The sequence below is a fragment of the Palaemon carinicauda genome, chromosome 3 (genome assembly GCF_036898095.1).
Source record: "Palaemon carinicauda isolate YSFRI2023 chromosome 3, ASM3689809v2, whole genome shotgun sequence".
NCBI classification, from domain to species: domain Eukaryota; kingdom Metazoa; phylum Arthropoda; class Malacostraca; order Decapoda; family Palaemonidae; genus Palaemon; species Palaemon carinicauda.
Genome location: NC_090727.1, coordinates 122,000,856 through 122,020,855, shown reverse-complemented (window position 1 = coordinate 122,020,855; position 20,000 = coordinate 122,000,856). Strand labels below are relative to the sequence as shown.

The 20,000-nt window shown below is 33.7% G+C and overlaps 1 protein-coding gene across 2 annotated transcripts in view; it reads left to right on the top strand.

The window, feature by feature from the left end:
* The window catches only part of LOC137638457 (endoribonuclease CG2145-like), a 58,997-nt gene extending 39,141 nt beyond the window's left edge, over positions 1-19,856 (top strand). The window contains exons 2-6 of one of the 2 annotated variants that reach the window (XM_068370529.1): positions 1,684-1,794; positions 4,201-4,381; positions 5,270-5,469; positions 16,076-16,302; positions 18,874-19,856. In XM_068370529.1, the coding sequence (XP_068226630.1) occupies positions 1,684-1,794; positions 4,201-4,381; positions 5,270-5,469; positions 16,076-16,302; positions 18,874-19,104 (950 nt within the window). In that variant the 3' untranslated portion in view covers positions 19,105-19,856. The remainder of the gene's footprint in view (positions 1-1,683; positions 1,795-4,200; positions 4,382-5,269; positions 5,470-16,075; positions 16,303-18,873) is intronic. The other variant, XM_068370528.1, reaches the window with a different exon arrangement.
* Positions 19,857-20,000: the final 144 nt, after the last annotated feature.

The window sequence follows — 20,000 nt, the reverse complement described above, 5'->3', positions numbered from 1 at the left end:
TTTTGAGCCAACGAGACGTGACAGAGATCTCTTATAAAAAAAACTAAAGAGAATATCAAAACCGGTTTGAAAGATAACGAATATTAAATTGCATATATTATAGAGTAGATGATCGTAAAAGTTGTTTGACAAAACCAAATAAGAATAAGAATAGTAATCAGACGAATTCTTGGTAAGTGAAAGTAAAAAGACCAATTTTTCAGTGAACAAAAATTTTGGAAAATAGTGTTCTTCACGAAGTCAAATTTGACAAATGTAGTAAAGTAGGTATCACAAAAAAAAAAGAAAGGATATTCACTATTGAAATTTTGACTTTTCTTTTATAAAATGCGGAAAGCTGTAATAAATTGCAGAATTAATAACAATGAATATCATTCTGGAATTCATAACAGTAAATGTAATGCGTAATGTAAAAATAACGTCCATGTAAAAGTAAAGCGATTGTGTATGTTTTTTTCCAGAAGTATACTAAATAAAAAATGTTAAGAACAAATTATAACTAGAACAAGGTATTAAAGCAAAAATCTATGAAAAATGGTATTACCCTATTTCATTAGGTAACAAGATCGTTGAGGTAAGATTAAAAAGAGATCTTAACATGGAAGATAATTTCAGCAATTTTTTTTTTTTTTGCAAGAATTAAAACTAATACAAAAATATAACATTGTTTTGAAACCAGATGTGTTTGTGGTTTATATGAATCCCAATAAAACGAACACCTGTACAGTATCGCATCCCACTTCCTTTATTGATTATTTTGCTATACAGCTGCTACACATGGAACTTGACCTGCTAACCCGTATTTATAGTCATTCAGGTCATCTCCTTTTGTTCGTGTATGTAATGCCATTAAATGTTACAGAGTGTTGGGTCATGTCAGATAAAGCATTATTAGTTTTTGAATCAATGTTAACTTCAAATGGTTCGAGCATTTGTTTTTAGGTGTGGGCCTTTTTTCTTGCTATGTATTTGATATCTTGATTCCTTCTCATTTCGTTACTTGCTACTAGATTGAAAATGGCCTTTTAAATACAAACTTATAACAATTTCCTCGACTAATTAAATTATTTGCTAAAGATTCATCCCAACCTGTTCTGTAAATTCATTTAATGTTTCATTTATAAAGAAGACATGGTGTGCAAGAGTGACTCACCACTGATCCAAATATAATATACCATTCAACTCACGTCTATTTCAGCTAGAAGTTCCCTCCGGTTAGGACTTGCACCTGGGAATGTGTTACTTGCTGATGAGTGACTAAAGCTACTCGTTATAACTCGAAAATTGAACTAAATGTTATATGAGTCATGTTTCTAAAATATAAAGTATAAGAGCATACCTGGTGACACATATTCCAACGATATTTAACTCCTTTTATAACGTTTCACGACCAATTACGTACGAAAAATCATATTTAGACTTTTGGGTAATAAACAAAATGGAATGTACAAATACAAATGGTGACTGAGGAAAGTATCACCTATGGAGCTAAGCATTTGAATACACAATGCTAATTTTATCGCTAAACTGTAGTATTTCAAACCCTAAAGTGAAAGAAAAGTTGGCGTACATGTTGCTCCCTAGAAGGAGCCTTGATGCATCGCCAAAGAGGGTTCAAAGATGACGAGACCGTCCCGACCCTCTGCAAGCGATCATTTCCATTCATTTATTGGACTTCTTCAGATATTCAAGGATGCAATCGGGGAAGTACGGCCACTACTACTGCACCTACTCCTGTAGAAGAAGTAATCGAATCGGATTCGATTTCTACAGTGTCGCGAGCAGGTTCGGGAGGTAACGAAACATTACTTTGAGTGACCTTGCTACACATGCACCCGTTTGATCCACCTCACTGATGACTCTTGATATTAAATAAAGATGATGATTCGAATTGTTTCCATCAAAGGCCTCTCATAAAAGTTTTGGGATTATGCGTTATAATTCGGATAAAATAAAATCAGCTTTTTCTATGTTTAGGGCCTATAGAATTTTTTTCCCTTATTTTGAGGCCACTGTATATTTTAGAGAGGAAATAGAGTGAGAATTCCCATCTAATTGAGAGGCCAAACGATGTAAGCAATTTGAATACTAAGAGTTTTTTGATCAGTGTGAAATGGAAGGCGTAGAGTGACGCGCCATTATTTTCGATATATTTTTGGCTGTTTAAAATAAACCCGGCTTCGTACAATAATGATGATGCATGGTGTGTCAAGTTTATGTTTTAACCATTACATTATCTATACTTCTCTTAACAGGGAATGATATTTATTTTCAGGATGTTGATAATAATGTTTGCACTTTTCTGTTGCACAATTTGTCAATAATTGTGTCATGTGTATGTTTTGCTTTCGTTAGAATGCACGAGATTTGAAGGTTAAACTAATGCTTAAACGATTGTGTTAAAAGCTTTTTTTTTTTTTTTTTTTTTTTTCTCTTTTGTACTGTAGTAACAGGTAAGTCTGCCATGTTCGTCCATATTATTCTACGTAGCCCAGAATGAAACGTAGATGGAAGACATTGATTGGAAAACATCTCTACTTTCCCGAATAGTCAAAAGTGCAACATAAAGATCTCCCATTTATACTGAGAGAGGGAGAGAGAGAGAGAGAGAGAGAGAGAGAGAGAGAGAGAGAGAGAGAGAGAGAGATTTTGCTGGGAGTGAATGACCGGGCTGAAGTAATACACACTTACATAAACAACGCATAAATTAGAAGCCTCGGTGGTATAGCAACTTGATAAGATACAAATTCTTTGCAGCTTTAAAAACAAGGCCGTTTGTGCCTTCAGGCTGTGATGCAGTCCTATATACATGTAACTTGCGTCACCACTTTAATATTTGTGTAACAAAGGCATATTTATGTTATGATTGACTGCTCAATTTTTTCTGTAGTCTAAATGATTTTCTATTCAAGATTCAGTTATTATCAAAAGGAAGAGATTAACCAGCCAAATGAATCAAACTCGACTCTTACAGAGTAGTCCCTATTACTATCAGGAATGAGAAATATTATTCATATCATTTTAAAATAAATGAATAAAACGAAATATATACAAAATTTAGTAGATAAAAATATATAAATTGAAATAAAAATCTGTGATAAGTAGAAATTTGAATCTTATCTGTAAAACCGATGTTTCTTAAAAACTTTAAAATCAAAAAAAAAAAAAGAAGAATAATTCTGTTTAATAAAAGATCAATGAAACTTTTCTCACTAAAACATAAATCAAAAGAGGATCCACAAACTCCTGTCAGTGTATTGACTACTAGATTTCGATGCCAGAAAAATAAATAAAAGAAATATCACAAGTCTCCCAACAACAGTAACGTGAGACGCCTCTTCGTTCCCATAGTTTCGCCATCAGCGGGCAGTCTATTTTAAGAGTTTGGATGCCAACACTGAGACCAACCCGGAGTAATAAGATATGACAATTAGAGCCCTTATTTACATATGGAAAAGGCGTAAAGAGTAATTGTTTAAAAATTAGTGGTAATAAAAATACTTGCTATTTTCAACAAAAGAAAATTTTAATGTTACGTTGAGAATTAAAATGACTGCATAAAAAACTTGAAATGAAATTTATGAAAAATGTTGTTCTACTCGGGGTCTTTGGGACGATGAAAACGAGAAGCTCTAAACAGTATTTTTATTGATTTTCGAAGAGAGAGAGAGAGAGAGAGAGAGAGAGAGAGAGAGAGAGAGAGAGAGAGAGAGAGAGAGAGAGAGAGAGAGAGAGAGAGAGAGGGTAAGTAACTACATGAAGAGAGAATTTTGCATCCCCGGTTGAGAATGCTCTTTCTTTTTTCTTGTAACCCAGGATGATTGACGTTGACAGACTTGTTTGCTAAAGTTTGGTCATTACTCGCTATGTTTCAATTAGTTTCCAGTTTTGCTGAATGATTTATGAAGTATTTCTTATTCTAGAGTACTCCAATTAAATCTTGAAATAAAGCAATGGATGGGCAATCTTCGAAATTCTATACCCAGTCAGTCTAATATAAAATTTTAATTGAAATATGATTTCCTATAACATAAAACCTATATTAAACTTAAATTCCATCTAACAGGAAAATTGCATTAAAATCTAATACTCACGTGAAATTCACATTAAAATTTAATTTCATTATGGGTAACGATTTCCATTGAAATTTAATCATATGATGACCCCGTTTTTTTCGATAACTTCTTTTTCACTGTAAAGGTTCGGGAGGTGCGAGACCAGGAGGGCGTGGAGGATCAGGAGGTGGCAACTCTGTCACTGCGTCGCAGCTGAGAATATTATCAGAAAACTTGCTCAACCTAGACACTGGAGGAACGATGATCCCTATCAATGCCCAGGGCAAAGCTTCTTCCGCCAATACTCGAGATATGGCTGCTGAACCGTAAGTGAACTTTATCATGGCAAGATATGGGAAAGTAATCGAAGAATAGTATCTAGAATAGATTTATTTCATACTGAGTAATGCTTTTTATAGAAAGAATTGTGTATACAAAAGTCCTGGAAATGCATAGTAGTATTTTAGTCAAAACCGTATCAATTACCATTCTTTAACAATTATTTTGTTGCCCTATTATTCATGGAACTTCCCACAAGATCCCATTGAAAGATTATATATCCATCAGAAAGAGGTAAAACTAAAAACATTTTTGAAATAAGATGCTTGTGTGTACAGTCTGCTGTAAAGACATTTTATTATATGGGATTTTATTTTATCTTCATTTTTCTTTTATACTCTATGGATTGTTTTTGACATTTCCCTGAAACTTTTTGAGAGGTCCAGGAAGAGTTATCATTTTTTACTTTTCTGCCTGAAAGACATACTCACGTCTTATGATGGACAGAGTGTTTGTAGATAACTCTAAAATTTAGATGGAGTTGATAATATAATGATAATAATCTCGGGATTGAAGCGAGTACCGTAACTTTCCATTAATAAATGGGAACTATTCTACTGTAGAATTAATCTAAATATTTGAAGCTTACGGTAAATATTATTAGTTGGTTACGAATAAATGTTTTGGTCTCAAGGTAGCTAATTCTGTCACCTCATACTTCAATCAATAGCAACTTATGGTAGATGATATATGAGGTCAAGATGCATTTCAGTCCGATGGAAATTCCCCTTTGCCCTCGTTTAACTAGAAATCAATTTGAAGTGAGCATCATTTGCCAGGGGATATTTCAGCTTCATGTCCATCTGCCATCTCATCCATAATGTAAAATTAATTTGATTGTGAAAAATCCAGTTAGATCTATTCCAATTCAACAGCCTGATTGGTAATGTCCCGTCTTCCGTTCTGAACTGGGAGACAACACGACTAATGCAGCAACTTCTTGATAACTACGTGCCTCAGGCCAGCGCCAGGGAAGAGACAAACAGCCAAGAACAAAGCGAAGAAGACAATTTTTTGAACGCTCTTGTAAACACTCCAGTTATGAGAGAGGTGGAGAGGTTCCTGAAGGAGAAAAGTAAGTAAGATTTTACCTTTTTCATTTATGATGCTGTTTCAACTTTGCCAAAAATCAAATTGGCAAAATTCAATTTGAAGTAAAAAATCCGCAGATATGGTCCTCATAAGTAATATCTAACTCATACCCATTTTAGAATTGATGGAATTAATATTTAGACTTAATAGGATTTTAATTTCCTTTGTAATTTCCCATCTATGAGATGGGAAGTCCCTTGATATGGGAAGCTATCATTATAAACTAAAGAGATGGAAAGCCCCTGAATACGATGGAATAACTGCTGAGATGATATTAGCCGAAAATTATGCGACTCCCAGAATACTTAAAAGATTATTTTGTAGAATGTGGCATGAAGAGGCAAAAACCTGATGAATGGGAGCTATGAGTGATGGTGAAAAATGTAAATAAAAAGGATCTGGCTAATTGCAATGATTACAGAGATATCACACCTACGTCAGTTGTCATGAAAATATATACTATGCTCATTCTAAAGAGACGAGAGAGAGAGATTGATGAAAAGCTGAGAGATGAACAAGCAGGATTTAGAAAAGATAGTTGTACTGACCAAAGTTTAATTTCAAGAAATGTGGTGCAGCAATGTGTAGAATATAGAAATTCACTTTTGAATGCATTTGTGGACTATGAAAAAGCCTATGATAGTGTACACCGACCAATTTTGTGGAGAGTCCTGCGCTAATATGGAGTTCCTCTTTAATATGTAAATTTGATTAAGTCGGTTCATGAGCATAGCAAGTGAAAAGTTAATGATAAAGGATTCTTATCAAATGAATTTCCAGTGAACAGTGGAGTACTCCAAAGGTATGTGTTGTTACCTACTGTATGTTGTTTATCCTTATCATGGATTTTTCAATGCATAGAACAGTTGGGGATGGTAGAAATTAGCTGACCTAGAGTGTGCTGATGACACTGTCCTTATTAGCAGAACTCCTCAGGACTTGCAAAGCTTGCTTACCAGAATGCATGAAATATCAGATGAGGTTGGACTCGAGAAATATAGAAAAAAGACAGAGATGATGAGAACGGAATACGCAATGGAAGATGAAATATCATGGGAAGGAGAAATGATTAATGAGGTGGAATCATTTTAATATTTAGGAACTATGATCTCTAATACAGAATCTTTAGAACTGGAGCCTAATGAAAGATTACAAAAGCAAATAAGGCAATGGCTAGGTTAAGTAAAGTTTGAAAATCAAATCGCCAGAAATTACATATAAGAATCAGCTATATACCATTTTAGTGAGATCGGTGTTACTGAACGGACATCAGTCGTCGTGTGACAATGAAATAATATCCAACAGATTTTGTAGATTTAAGAACAAAGCCCTCAGAAAAATATTGGGAATTAAATAGCAGTACAGGACTAGAAATGAAACTATAAGAGATATTACTCGAGTGCCATATGTGGATGAGATCATGGTGAAGTGTAGATGGATATGGTTTGGGCATGCTCTTCACACTCCCCAAGAGAGATTTGTTCGCCAAACTTTCAGCTAAGCTCCACAAGGCACTTAAAGAGTTGGAAGACTCATGCCTACATGGCTGAGGGCTATGAAGCGTGAAGTAGATGATAAATGGAGAATTATTGAATTAAAAGCTCAATATAGAGATGACTGGCGAAATCTAACCGAGGACGTCGCGTCAATGGGCGTAGGAGGAGATGATGATGATGATCTATAATTCTAAAAACTGTTTATACTAATACACAAGGTATTTTCTCACATTCTTAAGGGTACGCTTTATTTCTATATTAGTTGCTTCAATGTTGTGGCTCCTATAATTAATGATGTTATAACATTAATTGCTGAAACCTAAATCCCATCTCTATATACAACTGCTGTATACTCCTCAGAGTATATCGTAATTTCTCAGTGATCTGGTTTATGGAGTGAGCATTTTTTTTCCTACGTCTTTTAAACCTATCAAGAATGACAGTACACACTAGCTTAAAAATTATTTCATTCAGTATCAAGATGAAATCCTGAACTTTGATAATATCTCCCATGCTGATATTTGGTTATTTCTTAGGGCATATGATCGATGCATATTTTTTGCTGTTACTTTAGGAAGAGTATATCGTTTTTAGCAAAATCCTTCGTTTTTGGCTTCACTATTTTTCTAAGGAATTGCCTTTGTAGCATTTTGTCTAATCTCTCTGTTTGTTGTTGTTGTTGTTTTTGGTGCAGCATCTGGTCCTTCCCCCAGTTGAAGGGGTGTTCTGGGTCCTGTTATCTCATTTACATTTTTTCCTCATCTTTTATAATCTACCTATATTCATATTCATGTTATTTCTTCTTACTCATCCCCCTTCACTTGATCTCAATTTTATATTTTTTAGCGATCTCCTCTAATCTAGAATATGGGAATTGTGCTACCGCAACTTAACCACACTTAATGCTTTTATGACATTTTCACACTCCTTGTGCTCTCTTCCATCAACCTCGTAGGTGTGGTATAAAAATGTAGTTTAACCTCTTAATTTTTCAAACATGAAGTTATTTTTATGCAAGTGTAGTTTATTCAAAGTTCCTACATATGTTTAACATCATTCGGATTCTACTTTCAAGGCCGTAAACTTACACGGCTTTCTTATAACGGCTTTCTTATAACCGGAATATCGATTCTCTTGTCCCTAATTTTGGCAGGATAGTTTAAAGATCTGTTTGTTTATTAAGTGATTCTTCTATTATAGCTTGTAATGATCATCTTTCTTCCTGCTGCAAGGTCTACTCACTTTCTTTTTTATACAGCTGGTATTTTGAAGAAGTAATGGAGGAAGAGTTTTCCACTCTAGAATGGCCTCATAATATTTACGAGGCTAATTCTAAGCTCATTGCGAAAAGAGACCAAAAAAAAAAAGGGAAGATTGCATTTGCGTGAGAGATGACAAAAATAATGAAATGGGGAAATTAAGTATCATAAAGTACACAATAAACAGTACCTAATCTTCTCTAAGTTTATAGAAAAACGGGTCAAAGCCATAAATAGGAAATATTTTTTCAGCTAGATATTATGCCAATATCTGTCAAGAGCATTGATAAAGATTTCCTAAATTATTGGTATAATATTCAGATTTTAGAATAGTAAAAGAGATCAGTAGTTTATCAAAGAAGTATTTTAGCTATGGTTTGGGAGTATCAAGGAATGTGTTGCAGAATGAATATGGGGATTTAGAGTGGTCGTATCCCCGTGGAACAGGCACTTTATGGGCTTCCTTCCAAGATGAATAGGCTATATCTTTACAAAGGCAGGAAAAGGGTCAATATATGACTACAAGTTATCGACTGCAAATTCTTGCAGATTAAAGAAGTATGTTATCAGGTTCAGAATGTTTTCTAGATTTTTTATTTTTAATAAAGTATCAAAGGAAGGCACCGAATTTTAAACTGCCGAGTCAGTGGCAATGGTCTCATTTAAGGATGATCTATAAGAAAGTATCTGTCAGAGATAGTAGGTTTATAAAAAAGAGTTGCAGCTTTCGTACCGTTAGGATGAACAAAAAAATGAGAAAAGTTATATTTTCAAATATCATTGAGGTGTCATACTGGTGCTGAAAAATATAAGTGCCTGGAAAAATTCTATGGAAAAAGATAATTCAAAACATGAAACAGTATGATTACGTTAAAACATATTGATAAAAACGTTGGTTAACATAGAGATTTATATCGACTGTATTTGTGATTCCAGACTGTATATAAAGTTTGTTATTGCTAAAATGTTATGTAAGCTACTTAATGTGGATGATTTGAACACATTGGGAATCTATGAAGAAATGCCAAATTATGATTATGGTTCAGCAAGATTCTTTTAGAAAATGGAAGGTTCAAGGTAGCGTGAGGTCCTGTGTGAAATGGAGAGAAGTCAAAGTTGAAAAAATACGACGAAGACTAAAATAAAAATTTTATTCAACAGTCAGTGTCTAGTCTTAACTAAGCATGTTTAGGTGCAAGGTTGGAGTAATAAAAGGGAAGTATTATAGGAAAAGGTAAATCTCCTCCTTTTAATAACAACATTATAGTGCAAGAAAGAAATATGAAAATCAAAATTAAGAGGCTACAGAAAAGATCGTGAGGAAAGTGTACAAGAATGTGTAATTTAGAACGAGATCCATATTTTGCGTCTTTAAAAAAAGAAAAAGAGCAAATTAAAAGGGCAAGATAAGTGCCAGGGAGAGGAAGACAAGAATTCACATTAGGTAGGGAAGAAATATGAGGGATATGAACGAGCTCAAACTGGGAGAGAAAATGGCGAAAGGTAGTTCCTGGTATTTTGGAGAGAACTCATAGTAGTAGCTACTCCTAATTACCAGGGAAAACACAGGCAATTAACTGTCGCTATATACAATATGTGTATCATTTACCTAGTTTGTGAATTTTATAGTTTACGGTGGGGACAAACAGAGTCAATACAGTCTGTATTGACTCTGGGTAAAAGTATCAACTACATGTGAATAAAAGGAATGGTTCTTGCAAACTCATCTCTAAAGATTTATTAAAATCAAACTGGTTCTATGTTTTTTTTTTTTTTTTACCACTCTTCAAAGGAGCTCTGAATGGTACTTCCTTCTATGTGTTGTTATAATATCATCTACTTCAGTTTTCTCTCGTATTTATGTAGCTCTTCTTCTGTCCCAGTTTTATTCCCATGATTATTTTTCCCATTGCTCTTTGCGTTGTAGTTACCTTATATTCTAAAGCTTTAGTAAGGCTTAAGGTTTCTGATGCACAAGTTAATACTGGTAGGAGCATCAGATTGAATACTTTTTTTAAGAGTAATTGGCATTTTACTTTTCATAACGTTATTTTGTTTACCAAAAGCTCTCCATCTCATGGTTATCCTTTTCAATTTGGGTTTCATGTACTTGGGAAACACTTACTGCCTCTCCTAAGTAGCCTACTTAAATTCATTAACAATCTCGAGAAGTTCGTCCATAACGTTTATTTGTTGTCTTTCTGCATTTTCATTGAACAATATCTTAGTTTTACTCCTATTGATTTTCAGCCCTATATTTCTGCTTTCTCTATTCAAATCTTCGATCATATTTTGCAATACGATACCAGGTTGGTTTGCTGTGAGTAGACATAGCGTAATGATGAAAATTTGAGGCCTTTATCTAGCAGTGGATTAGAAATGGCTACTCTTGTTGTTTTATATATATATATATATATATATATATATATATATTAAGGCTAACGAATTATGTAAATTTGAGCTCCAAAACTCACCTGCTTTATATTACATAATCTGATACACAAGAGAAAACCTCCGAGCTCTGAGAATAATACACAACTCCCTGACGTTAACATATATGAACACTGATTATCCAAAGGTCTCTTTATGTTACACTCAAAACAGAACTGGTTGACTACTTTACTGTTAACAGGAAATATTCTTAAATCAACCTCTTACTTCTGTTCTTAGTTAGGGGATATGAGCAGAGCACTGAAATAAATATCGGTGATCGAAATAATACACACTTTACAAAAATAAATATATTCTAAAAAAAAAAAAAAACAATTAAGAAATTAACACAAACAATAAATCACTCGAAATATTAAATCTGAACTAGACCTTAGACTAAGGCAAAATGGCACTTCAAAAAATTATACAATCGCTTGTTTCACTAGAGATTAATTTATGAAAATATTTCATTTTGACAATTAATGAAAAAAACTTGACACTTTAACACTAGAAAATAAACAGTAGTTACACTTATATGTATGTTACTGTTACTATTACGTCTTTTGGGTCACACAAGGTTACCGAACAGTTAAGCAGAAATAAATACACTTCACTTTTAACCAAATCTCACTGGGCCAGTCAAAAAAAATTTATCATATACAATGTACTTACATGAACACATTAAACTTTTAAATTTAACACACAATAATATCACCAACGTTTGAACAACACTATGCACGGTATACAAATTCACTAAAGAAACTTTGAGTTCATTCCAGCAGGGCATTTGATGCATGTGCACATGGTCTGGGCGAGTTCTCATAACGTCAGGTTGCCAACTTGGCCGTATGGAAGTAGGGAACTATCATCGCTTGGAGAGGCAACACTCTCGGCTAACCCTGCCCACCTTCTCTCTCCTCTCGTAATATTAAAAAACAGTAAACTTTAGTCTAGAATCTTCATGTATTTTCCAGCCACGTGTAAACATGACGAAATCCATAGAGTTTGTCATAAAGCATACCTCGTGTGTGTTATACATACTTCTTAACAAGATTATATAAGACTTTGTAACAAAACTACGTGAAATGAAAATTTAATTCTTTAAAATGACATAAATTTACATATATGGAACTGAATGAAAATACAACTAAATGAATGACGATAGTCTTATGTAATTTATAAACATTTGCTTAATCGTACATGAGTGGGACCCACCTTATGAGCTGGCTATACATCTCATAAATACACAAATGAAATACGTGAATAAAATATTCTACTCTCATGTAGAGCTTTGTAAGATAGCTCCCCCAAAAAGATTATCTATTCCGGGCCTTATTCCACCAATTCAGCCCAAGATAAATTATCTGCAACCACGTTCTCTTTACCTGATATATGCTTTACATTAATACAATATGGTTGCAAAAATAACCACCATCTAGTTAACCTTTGATTATTATTCTTCATTTTATTAACAAGAGTTAAAGGATTGTGATCTGAGTAAACCGTAATTTCTTCATTTTGTGGTCAATTTTCATAAACTTCAAACTTCCTTATCACTGTGATTAGCGCTAGCAGTTCCTTACTGATATGGCCTTTTTTGCCACACTTATAACAGACGATATTAATCTTCTGCACATCTTTCACAACACCTGAAGGAGGACGATTCGACTATTGTTGTTGTGGTTCTGTCATATTCTACACATTCTGTTTTGGAATAGTATCATTGGTACTTCCGCTGTAACTATTGAACTTGTTCCCATAGTTATTACTGAACTGGTTTCCTTGGTTTGGCAAATACTTGACACTTGGTCAGAATGACGGCTAAAACTTCATACCCGAGGGTGGTTTACGACTGATAATATTATAATCTTCACTCAGTGAAGTGGTTATATCAAGTTTCTTCACCTCTCTCTCTCTCTCAAGTACGTTCGAATATGTTGAGAAATTCCTCGTAAATATTGTTCCAGCACTATCAATTCTTCAAAATCAGCCATCTTTCTCACTTTCGCAGCCTCTATCTATCCCTTAAAACATCGTGGCATCTGATAAGCATAATCCATGAAAGTAATTTTCTCATCCTTCCGCTAACTTCGGAAACTTTCATTATAATATTCAGGGGTCATCTGATACACTTGCAGCACACTCCTCTTAACTTCATGATACTCCTTCCTCTGGTCCTGAGACAAACAAGATACGCACTGCGTCCTTTTCCAATAAGGACACTGTGCACTAACACAGGTCATTTATCTTCTAGCCATTCCATTGCCAATGCGACCATTTCATAATGATCAAAAGAACATGTTTGGAGCTTCTTTAGTGAATTTTGGGATCAATCTATGTGCATTCACTACATTAAACACAGGATCGTTAATAGCAGTGGCCACACCTGTCTGAGTTGACGACAGCTTTGCACGAGCATTGAATAGTTCCAATTCCCTTGAATGTCTTGCAATTTCTCTCGCTTCTTCTATCTCTCTTTCTTCCCGTCTTCCAATTTCTCTTGCCTCTTCTCTTCTCTCTCTCTTTCTTCCCATCTTGCAATTTCTCTTAACTATTCCTTCTCTCTTTCTTCCCGTTCCTCCCATGCTGCCATCCTCTTCAACTTAATCAAATTCTCTTCCATTGCAATTCGTCTAAAATCAGCCTCTACATTCATTTCCGCTTTTATTCATTCAGTTTGTGGGTCATCTGATACTTGCCTCTTTACAAATTCTGTTTCAGCCTTCTGCAAAAGGTCGCCTGCTGCTGCAATATCTTCTTTTGGCAACTTTCCCGATTTTATCAAAGCTTCTAAGGCTAGACACTTGATTTGGGCTTTAATCATTCCACCAGTTGCATGGTCACCACATGCCATTAGAATAGCGAGCCACTGAACTTTAGTTACATTAGCTTCCGGCAATTCCTGAACAATTGGGTTTTCCAAAAACTCCTGTACATTTAATTGAGCCATTTTGTACTTTACAAAAAGTTATCTCTCCAAAAATATATATCCTAACAATACACATAATCATATCAACAATAAACTGGTCAAAACTTGAATCAAAACATGGCCCTATTATCACCTATATTTAAAACAGACTCGCTCGATCCCAGGGTCTGGCCACCAAAAGATGTATATTACGACTAGTGAATTACATAAATTTCCAAGCTCCAAAACCTACCTGCTTTATATTACATAATCTGATACACAAGAGAAAAGCTCTGAGCTCTGAGAATAATACGCAACTCCTAGACGTTAATATATATGAACACTGAATATCCAAAGGTCTCTTTACGTTACACTCAAAACAAAACTGGGTGATCACTTTACTTTTAACGGGAGCTATTCTTAATTCAACCTCTTACTTCAGTTCTTAATCAGAGGATACGAGCAAAGCACTGAAATAAGTATTAGTGATCGAAATAATACACACTTTACAAAAATAAATATATTATATAAAAAGGAATTAAAAGACTAACACCAAAAATAAATCACTTGAACTATTAAATCTGATCTAGACCTGAGACTAAGGCAAAATGATACTTGAAAAAATTATACAATCTCATAACTTTTACTCTTACGTCCTTTAGCTCACACAAGGTTACTGAACGGTTAGGCAAAAATAATCACACTTCACTTTTTATCCAAGTCTCACAGGGTCAGTCACAAAAATTTATCATATAAAATGTACTTACATAAACACACTACATTTTTGAATTCAGCACGCAATAATATCACCTATGTTTGAACAAAACTTTGCACGGTATACGTTGGAGAGAAATCACTATCCATGTTAGAGAGAAAACACTAAGCACTTAGGAGAGGAAATATGTATTGGCTGGATAGATGCTGGTGAGAAGACTGACGGATGTTGGCTATTTCAGAGGGTCAGGCTGGATCTCTCTATTGTAAGCATGGGTCGGTCCAATATATATCATTCAATCTAGAAATTTCGAGTTCATTCCAGCAACATAATTGATGCGTGTGCACATAGTCTGAGCGGGTTCTCACAACGTTAGGTTGCCAACTTGGCAGCATGGAAGTAGGGTACTATCGTCACTTGACGAGGCCACACTCTCAGCTAGCTGCGTCCACCACCTCTTGTAACATTAAAGAAAAGAGTAAACTTTAGTCTAGAATTTTCATACATTTTCCAACCACGTGGAAACATGATGAAATCCCTAGAATTTGTCATAAAACATACCTCCTGTGTGTTATACATACTTTTTAACAAGTTACATAAGACTTCGTAACAAAACAACGTGAAATGATAATTTATTTCTCTAAAATAACGTAAATTTACATATATGGAACTGAATGAAAATACAACTAAATGAATGACGATTGTCTTATGTAATTTACATACATTTACTTAACCTTACATGAGTGAGTCCCACCATCAGAGCTGGCTATAAATCTCTTGAATACACAATTGAAATATGTAGACCAGCTTCGTAAGAATATATATATATATATATATATATATATATATATATATATATATATATATATATATATATATCACTAACACTCTTGATTTTAATCCATGTAAATATCAACCATAATGGCAGTTAATACTGAATTCTACTTTGGGGATGTATATCCACTGGAAATTCATTCATGGTAACAGCTTCTGGCTGGGAAGAAATTTAAACCTATGCCTCTTAGCCAAAACCCTGCCTGTGAGGACTCTACCAACTGAGCTATGAAGAGAGCTATAAGTTTATGACAAGTCACCGTTCATATTTCTGTCAAATTCATAAATGAATTTCCAATGGATATATATATATATATATTCAGAAGGTATGAATTCGGTATTAAGTACCATTGTATATATATATATATATATATATATATATATATATATATATATATATATATATATATATATATATATATATATATATATATATACATATATATATATATATATATATATATATATATATATATATATTGTGTTCTGTTTTTGTGAAGACTTTGTCGTGCTAAAAAACTCTATCTAGTAATGCAAGGATTTTGAATCAATTTAACTCGGCTTTTAAAACAATATATTTGTCTTTTATATATAAATATAATAGACATTATATATACAGTATATATACATATAGATAGATAGGTAGCTAGATAGATAAATAGATAGATAGATAATATAGATAAGATAAATGCATAATACAGGTATGTTTATCAATCTTAACTTTTTTATTCAATTATTTCTATTTAATTTTCGTTGTTGTGAAGCATGAAAGTCACATTTGCATATTATTCAACTATACTACAGGACATAGAAACTTGTTTAGTGCAGTTTCTAATATTGAAATATTTCTATATTTAGTTACCTGTTAACAGTAATACATCATGGAATTTAATATTCTTAAGATGTAATATTATGCAAGACTAATAATTTCATCCCTGCCACTACAGGACTGCTTTCCGGCACAATCCGCTCCAAGCTAAAGGAGATTTGGTTTACGCAGTACAAGCGTGCTGGAAGGAACATCGGTTCCTCAGGGTTTGAACATGTGTTCGTCGGGGAACTGAAGGGAGGCAAAGTTTCTGGTTTCCACAACTGGCTCAACTTCAGGAAGGAAGAGCAGGATGGAGATCTCGACTACAAGGGCTACATGAAAAGAGTCAGTCTCAATGGCAAGGTGAGAAGAACACAGCAGTAGTGTTGTTATTGGTAGATGAATAAATTATTTTTTCTAACTTTAGAGTACATCATTCTCTAAAAGACAACTTAAAATTAAAAAGTATGTTGCTCATAGATATGTTGATTATTTTTAGTTAATCAATGTCAGAAAACTCGAATTCGGATTTTTTAATTATTCAGTGTATTATAAGGCCTATAACCCATCGGCAAATAATATTGATAAATACTTTTAATGTATCTCATTATTTGAAATTAATCAAAGCATTCAATTCTCTTTGGGATGATAGCCAATCACATCAAAGGAGACAGTTTTGAAATCTTATTCTGCCTTTTCCTATCCAATTATAAATGGTTTAATGCTTAATTTACGCGTGGACGTAAGGTCAACTAGAAAAGCACTCTGCGAGTGAAAAGCACTCTGCTAGTGCAGACCTCCGCCACTGCAGCTTATTGCAGACCTCCGCGACTGCAGCTTATTTCTCGAAATCAGCTTTCCTTTCCTAGAATCAATTTATACTGTAGACGTATTTGAAATGTGTGTGACACCCGTGTGCAAACTTGGGGTTAAGGTTAGGGTTAATTCGGTGGAGCTTTTGCTCGACCTTAATCTTAACCTTTGACATAGGACTTTCAACATTGAATCACTTCCACGTCTCAACATAACAATTAATCCCTGAAAGTTTCACTAGTCTGTGAGTAAAATTGTGGCCAGGAAGTTGTTCACAAATAAGCAATCAGACAAATGGACAAACAGACAAAAAGGTGCGAAAACATAACCTCCTTCCAACTTCGATGTTAGAGTTAAAAATGTTTTCTCTTTACGGCATATAACATGGGGTAATTAACCATAACAGAGTTATTTTTATTTTTTTAAACAGTGCATGTATCCAAATATAATGACATTGCAGAATAATATACTTATCTTAACTTAATGTCGTTTGGGAATATTTTTTGACTATTCACTGTTCGTGGTCTTGCTGAATTTTTACCTATAAGAATAGTGCCATTTATTTTGTAATGCCAGTTTTTTTTTTTTTTTTTTTTATTCCCATAAAGTTCAAAATGATATCTTCTCATAATAATGGCCATTAGATGGCACTAAATAGAATTGTCAGTTGTATATATAGGGATAATTTTTTTTTCTTTCAAAATTATTCAATATAAAGGTTGTATTTTTGTATTGGTACGTTATTCTTCGAAATTAAGTTACGTTCTTATTAAGTTAATTTACTTGCAAAGCAAAAGTTTACACAATAAAATTCTAATATTATAAAAAACATTGATGAAAATAGCGTAAATACGGAAAATGAACTAATAGATAATGAAATACCTGCAAAAGCTTCAATACAAGTCAGCTAAACCAAGTAATTCAAGTATTTCAACTCCACTCAAAGTGTTTATAGCTTCGGCATCAATAATACCACCAGTTTTACAGTCAAAGGAATGTCTGAAAGTCTTCTATTACAAGGCAATGTGGCGAAATGATATCCCAACCGAATGAAGATGCTTTTCTGCAGAGAAATTACTGTAGCAAAAACATCACTTCAAACTTGCAGCAATTATTTTTATGTTAAATAGACCGACAAGTCTCTTTTTTATAGTTTATATAAGAAAGGCCTGTTTTAATGTTACTACTGCTCTTAAAATTTCAATTGTTAATTACTTCTCTTAGAGTTTATTTATTTCCTTACTTCCTTTCCTCACTCGGCTATTTTTTCCCTGTTGGAGCTTGGGCTTATAGCATTCTGCTATAAACCCAACTGAAAAGGTTCCCTGTCGAAGTAGTTTATGAAAATGGCCAAACAGGATGGTTCTTCGTGACGGGATATCATATTAGGTCTTAGAGTAACCTTGTCTAAAAGATTAAGATTCTGGGATACCTTATGGGCCGTAATTAGTAACGTACAATATTCAAATTTCTTGTGTGTAATTTACTTATACAACATGAATCTGCGAGTAGTGATAGCAAACCCGCTTACAAAATTTGATTATTGGGATTTGGCATACTACAGTATTTTCTACTGTCAATGATGGATCTTTTTCGTTTTCAAGAAAACTCCTCACCGAAACGTGAGTGTATATATGAATATTCAGGTTGAACCATGCATACTTGTAATTCAAAGAACAAATTAACGTTTACAGTAGGTATGGCCAAGTCTGTGGCAGATATTTTTGTTGATTTTTTTTTTTTAGTAGTTTCAAGGCATTCTGACAAGATACTTTTGGAATAGACTACAACACGTGCAGCTAAATGAAAACAATCGAATGATGTTTCTTTTTCTAGTTGGGTTCTTTGTTTAGATGAAGCCAATTTGATATTGGCTGAATTGATGAATACAAGGGTAAAGAGTATATCTTTTGCAAAATTCTCAAATTAATTAATTAATGTCGGCCTGAAGACATCGAATATGACAGTTTACTCTTTTACTAGATTCTACTGTTTTGTTTTGCCTATTAAGTAAGAAAGAGTAAACATGCACATAATAAGTTACCTAAGCATTTTCAAAAACAAGCTTTTTATCAAAAGAATATCTCTTCTTAATCTCCAACTCGCCTTTTTCTTCATTAGGGTGAAATCATAAAACTTCGTTTCGTGTGGTTGAATGAAGAGAAACCCGTAGGATCGATCTTCGTTGGAACGACGCCTGAACTGGAAATGGCTCTCTACACTGTATGTTTCGTTGTAATGCCAGATGCCAATTGTCCTGTTCAACTGGCAGGTCACAGGTTCTCCATCCAGACGTGGACATATAGTTCCAGGGGCAAACCAGTGATCGGCAGTGCATACCCCAACATTTAAGCAGATGGCAAGATGAGATTTGTTAAACTCACATTTTAGGAATGGATAGGTTTGTTATTCATTCAAAATATCATAAGATGGTTTCTCATTGACTTGCATGACATAGTCTAGAAATTCTAGAAGACGGAAGTCTTTCACAAATCTATTATTTATTTCATTTTTTAAACATATAAGGTCTGAATCTCACAGGTTTATGACCGGGGTTTGAAACAAAATTATCACAACGAAGATTTAATGTTTAACAAATCTAAATGAAATTTAGCTTCGTTAGATTTAAGGAAGGGGAAACAGAAGGGGAGTGTAAGTAATTACTTAAAGGAAAAATTGCAATTATAATATGGGAGATATACTGTACACTCATAAGATAAGTAAAGAATGTTTTGCATTGTCGTTATGGCAAGGAGGCTTAATACCTCCCTGTAGTTATGGCATGATTTTTTTCTCTAAAGAATTCTTTATTAAATGTATTGTGCATTATTATTCAATTCTCAAAGGACTCTTTTTTTAAAATATGAACTTGCTTTTATATTTGATTAATTCATTTTACTAACGACATTAAAATTTCCTGGTTATATCTAGACAAACAACTGTGTTTATGAAAATGTATAAAGATTGATGTTCAATGTTTAATGATGAATTGTACATTGTTTTGATTGTAAGAAACTGATATCATGAAGTTTCGTTTGTGTATTTGTCAATTTTTTAATTTGGCTTATGTCGATTTAAGAATTTACATATATTTCATGAAATTATCCCGTTTTTTATTTATAACAGACATTCATGAAATTAAGAGAAACAACTTCATACTCCAAAAAGCTGGAAAAAATATGGCTGTGAATACATATGGGATGCAAAATAGTGAAGAACCCTTACGTTATTGTTCTCGATAATATGAT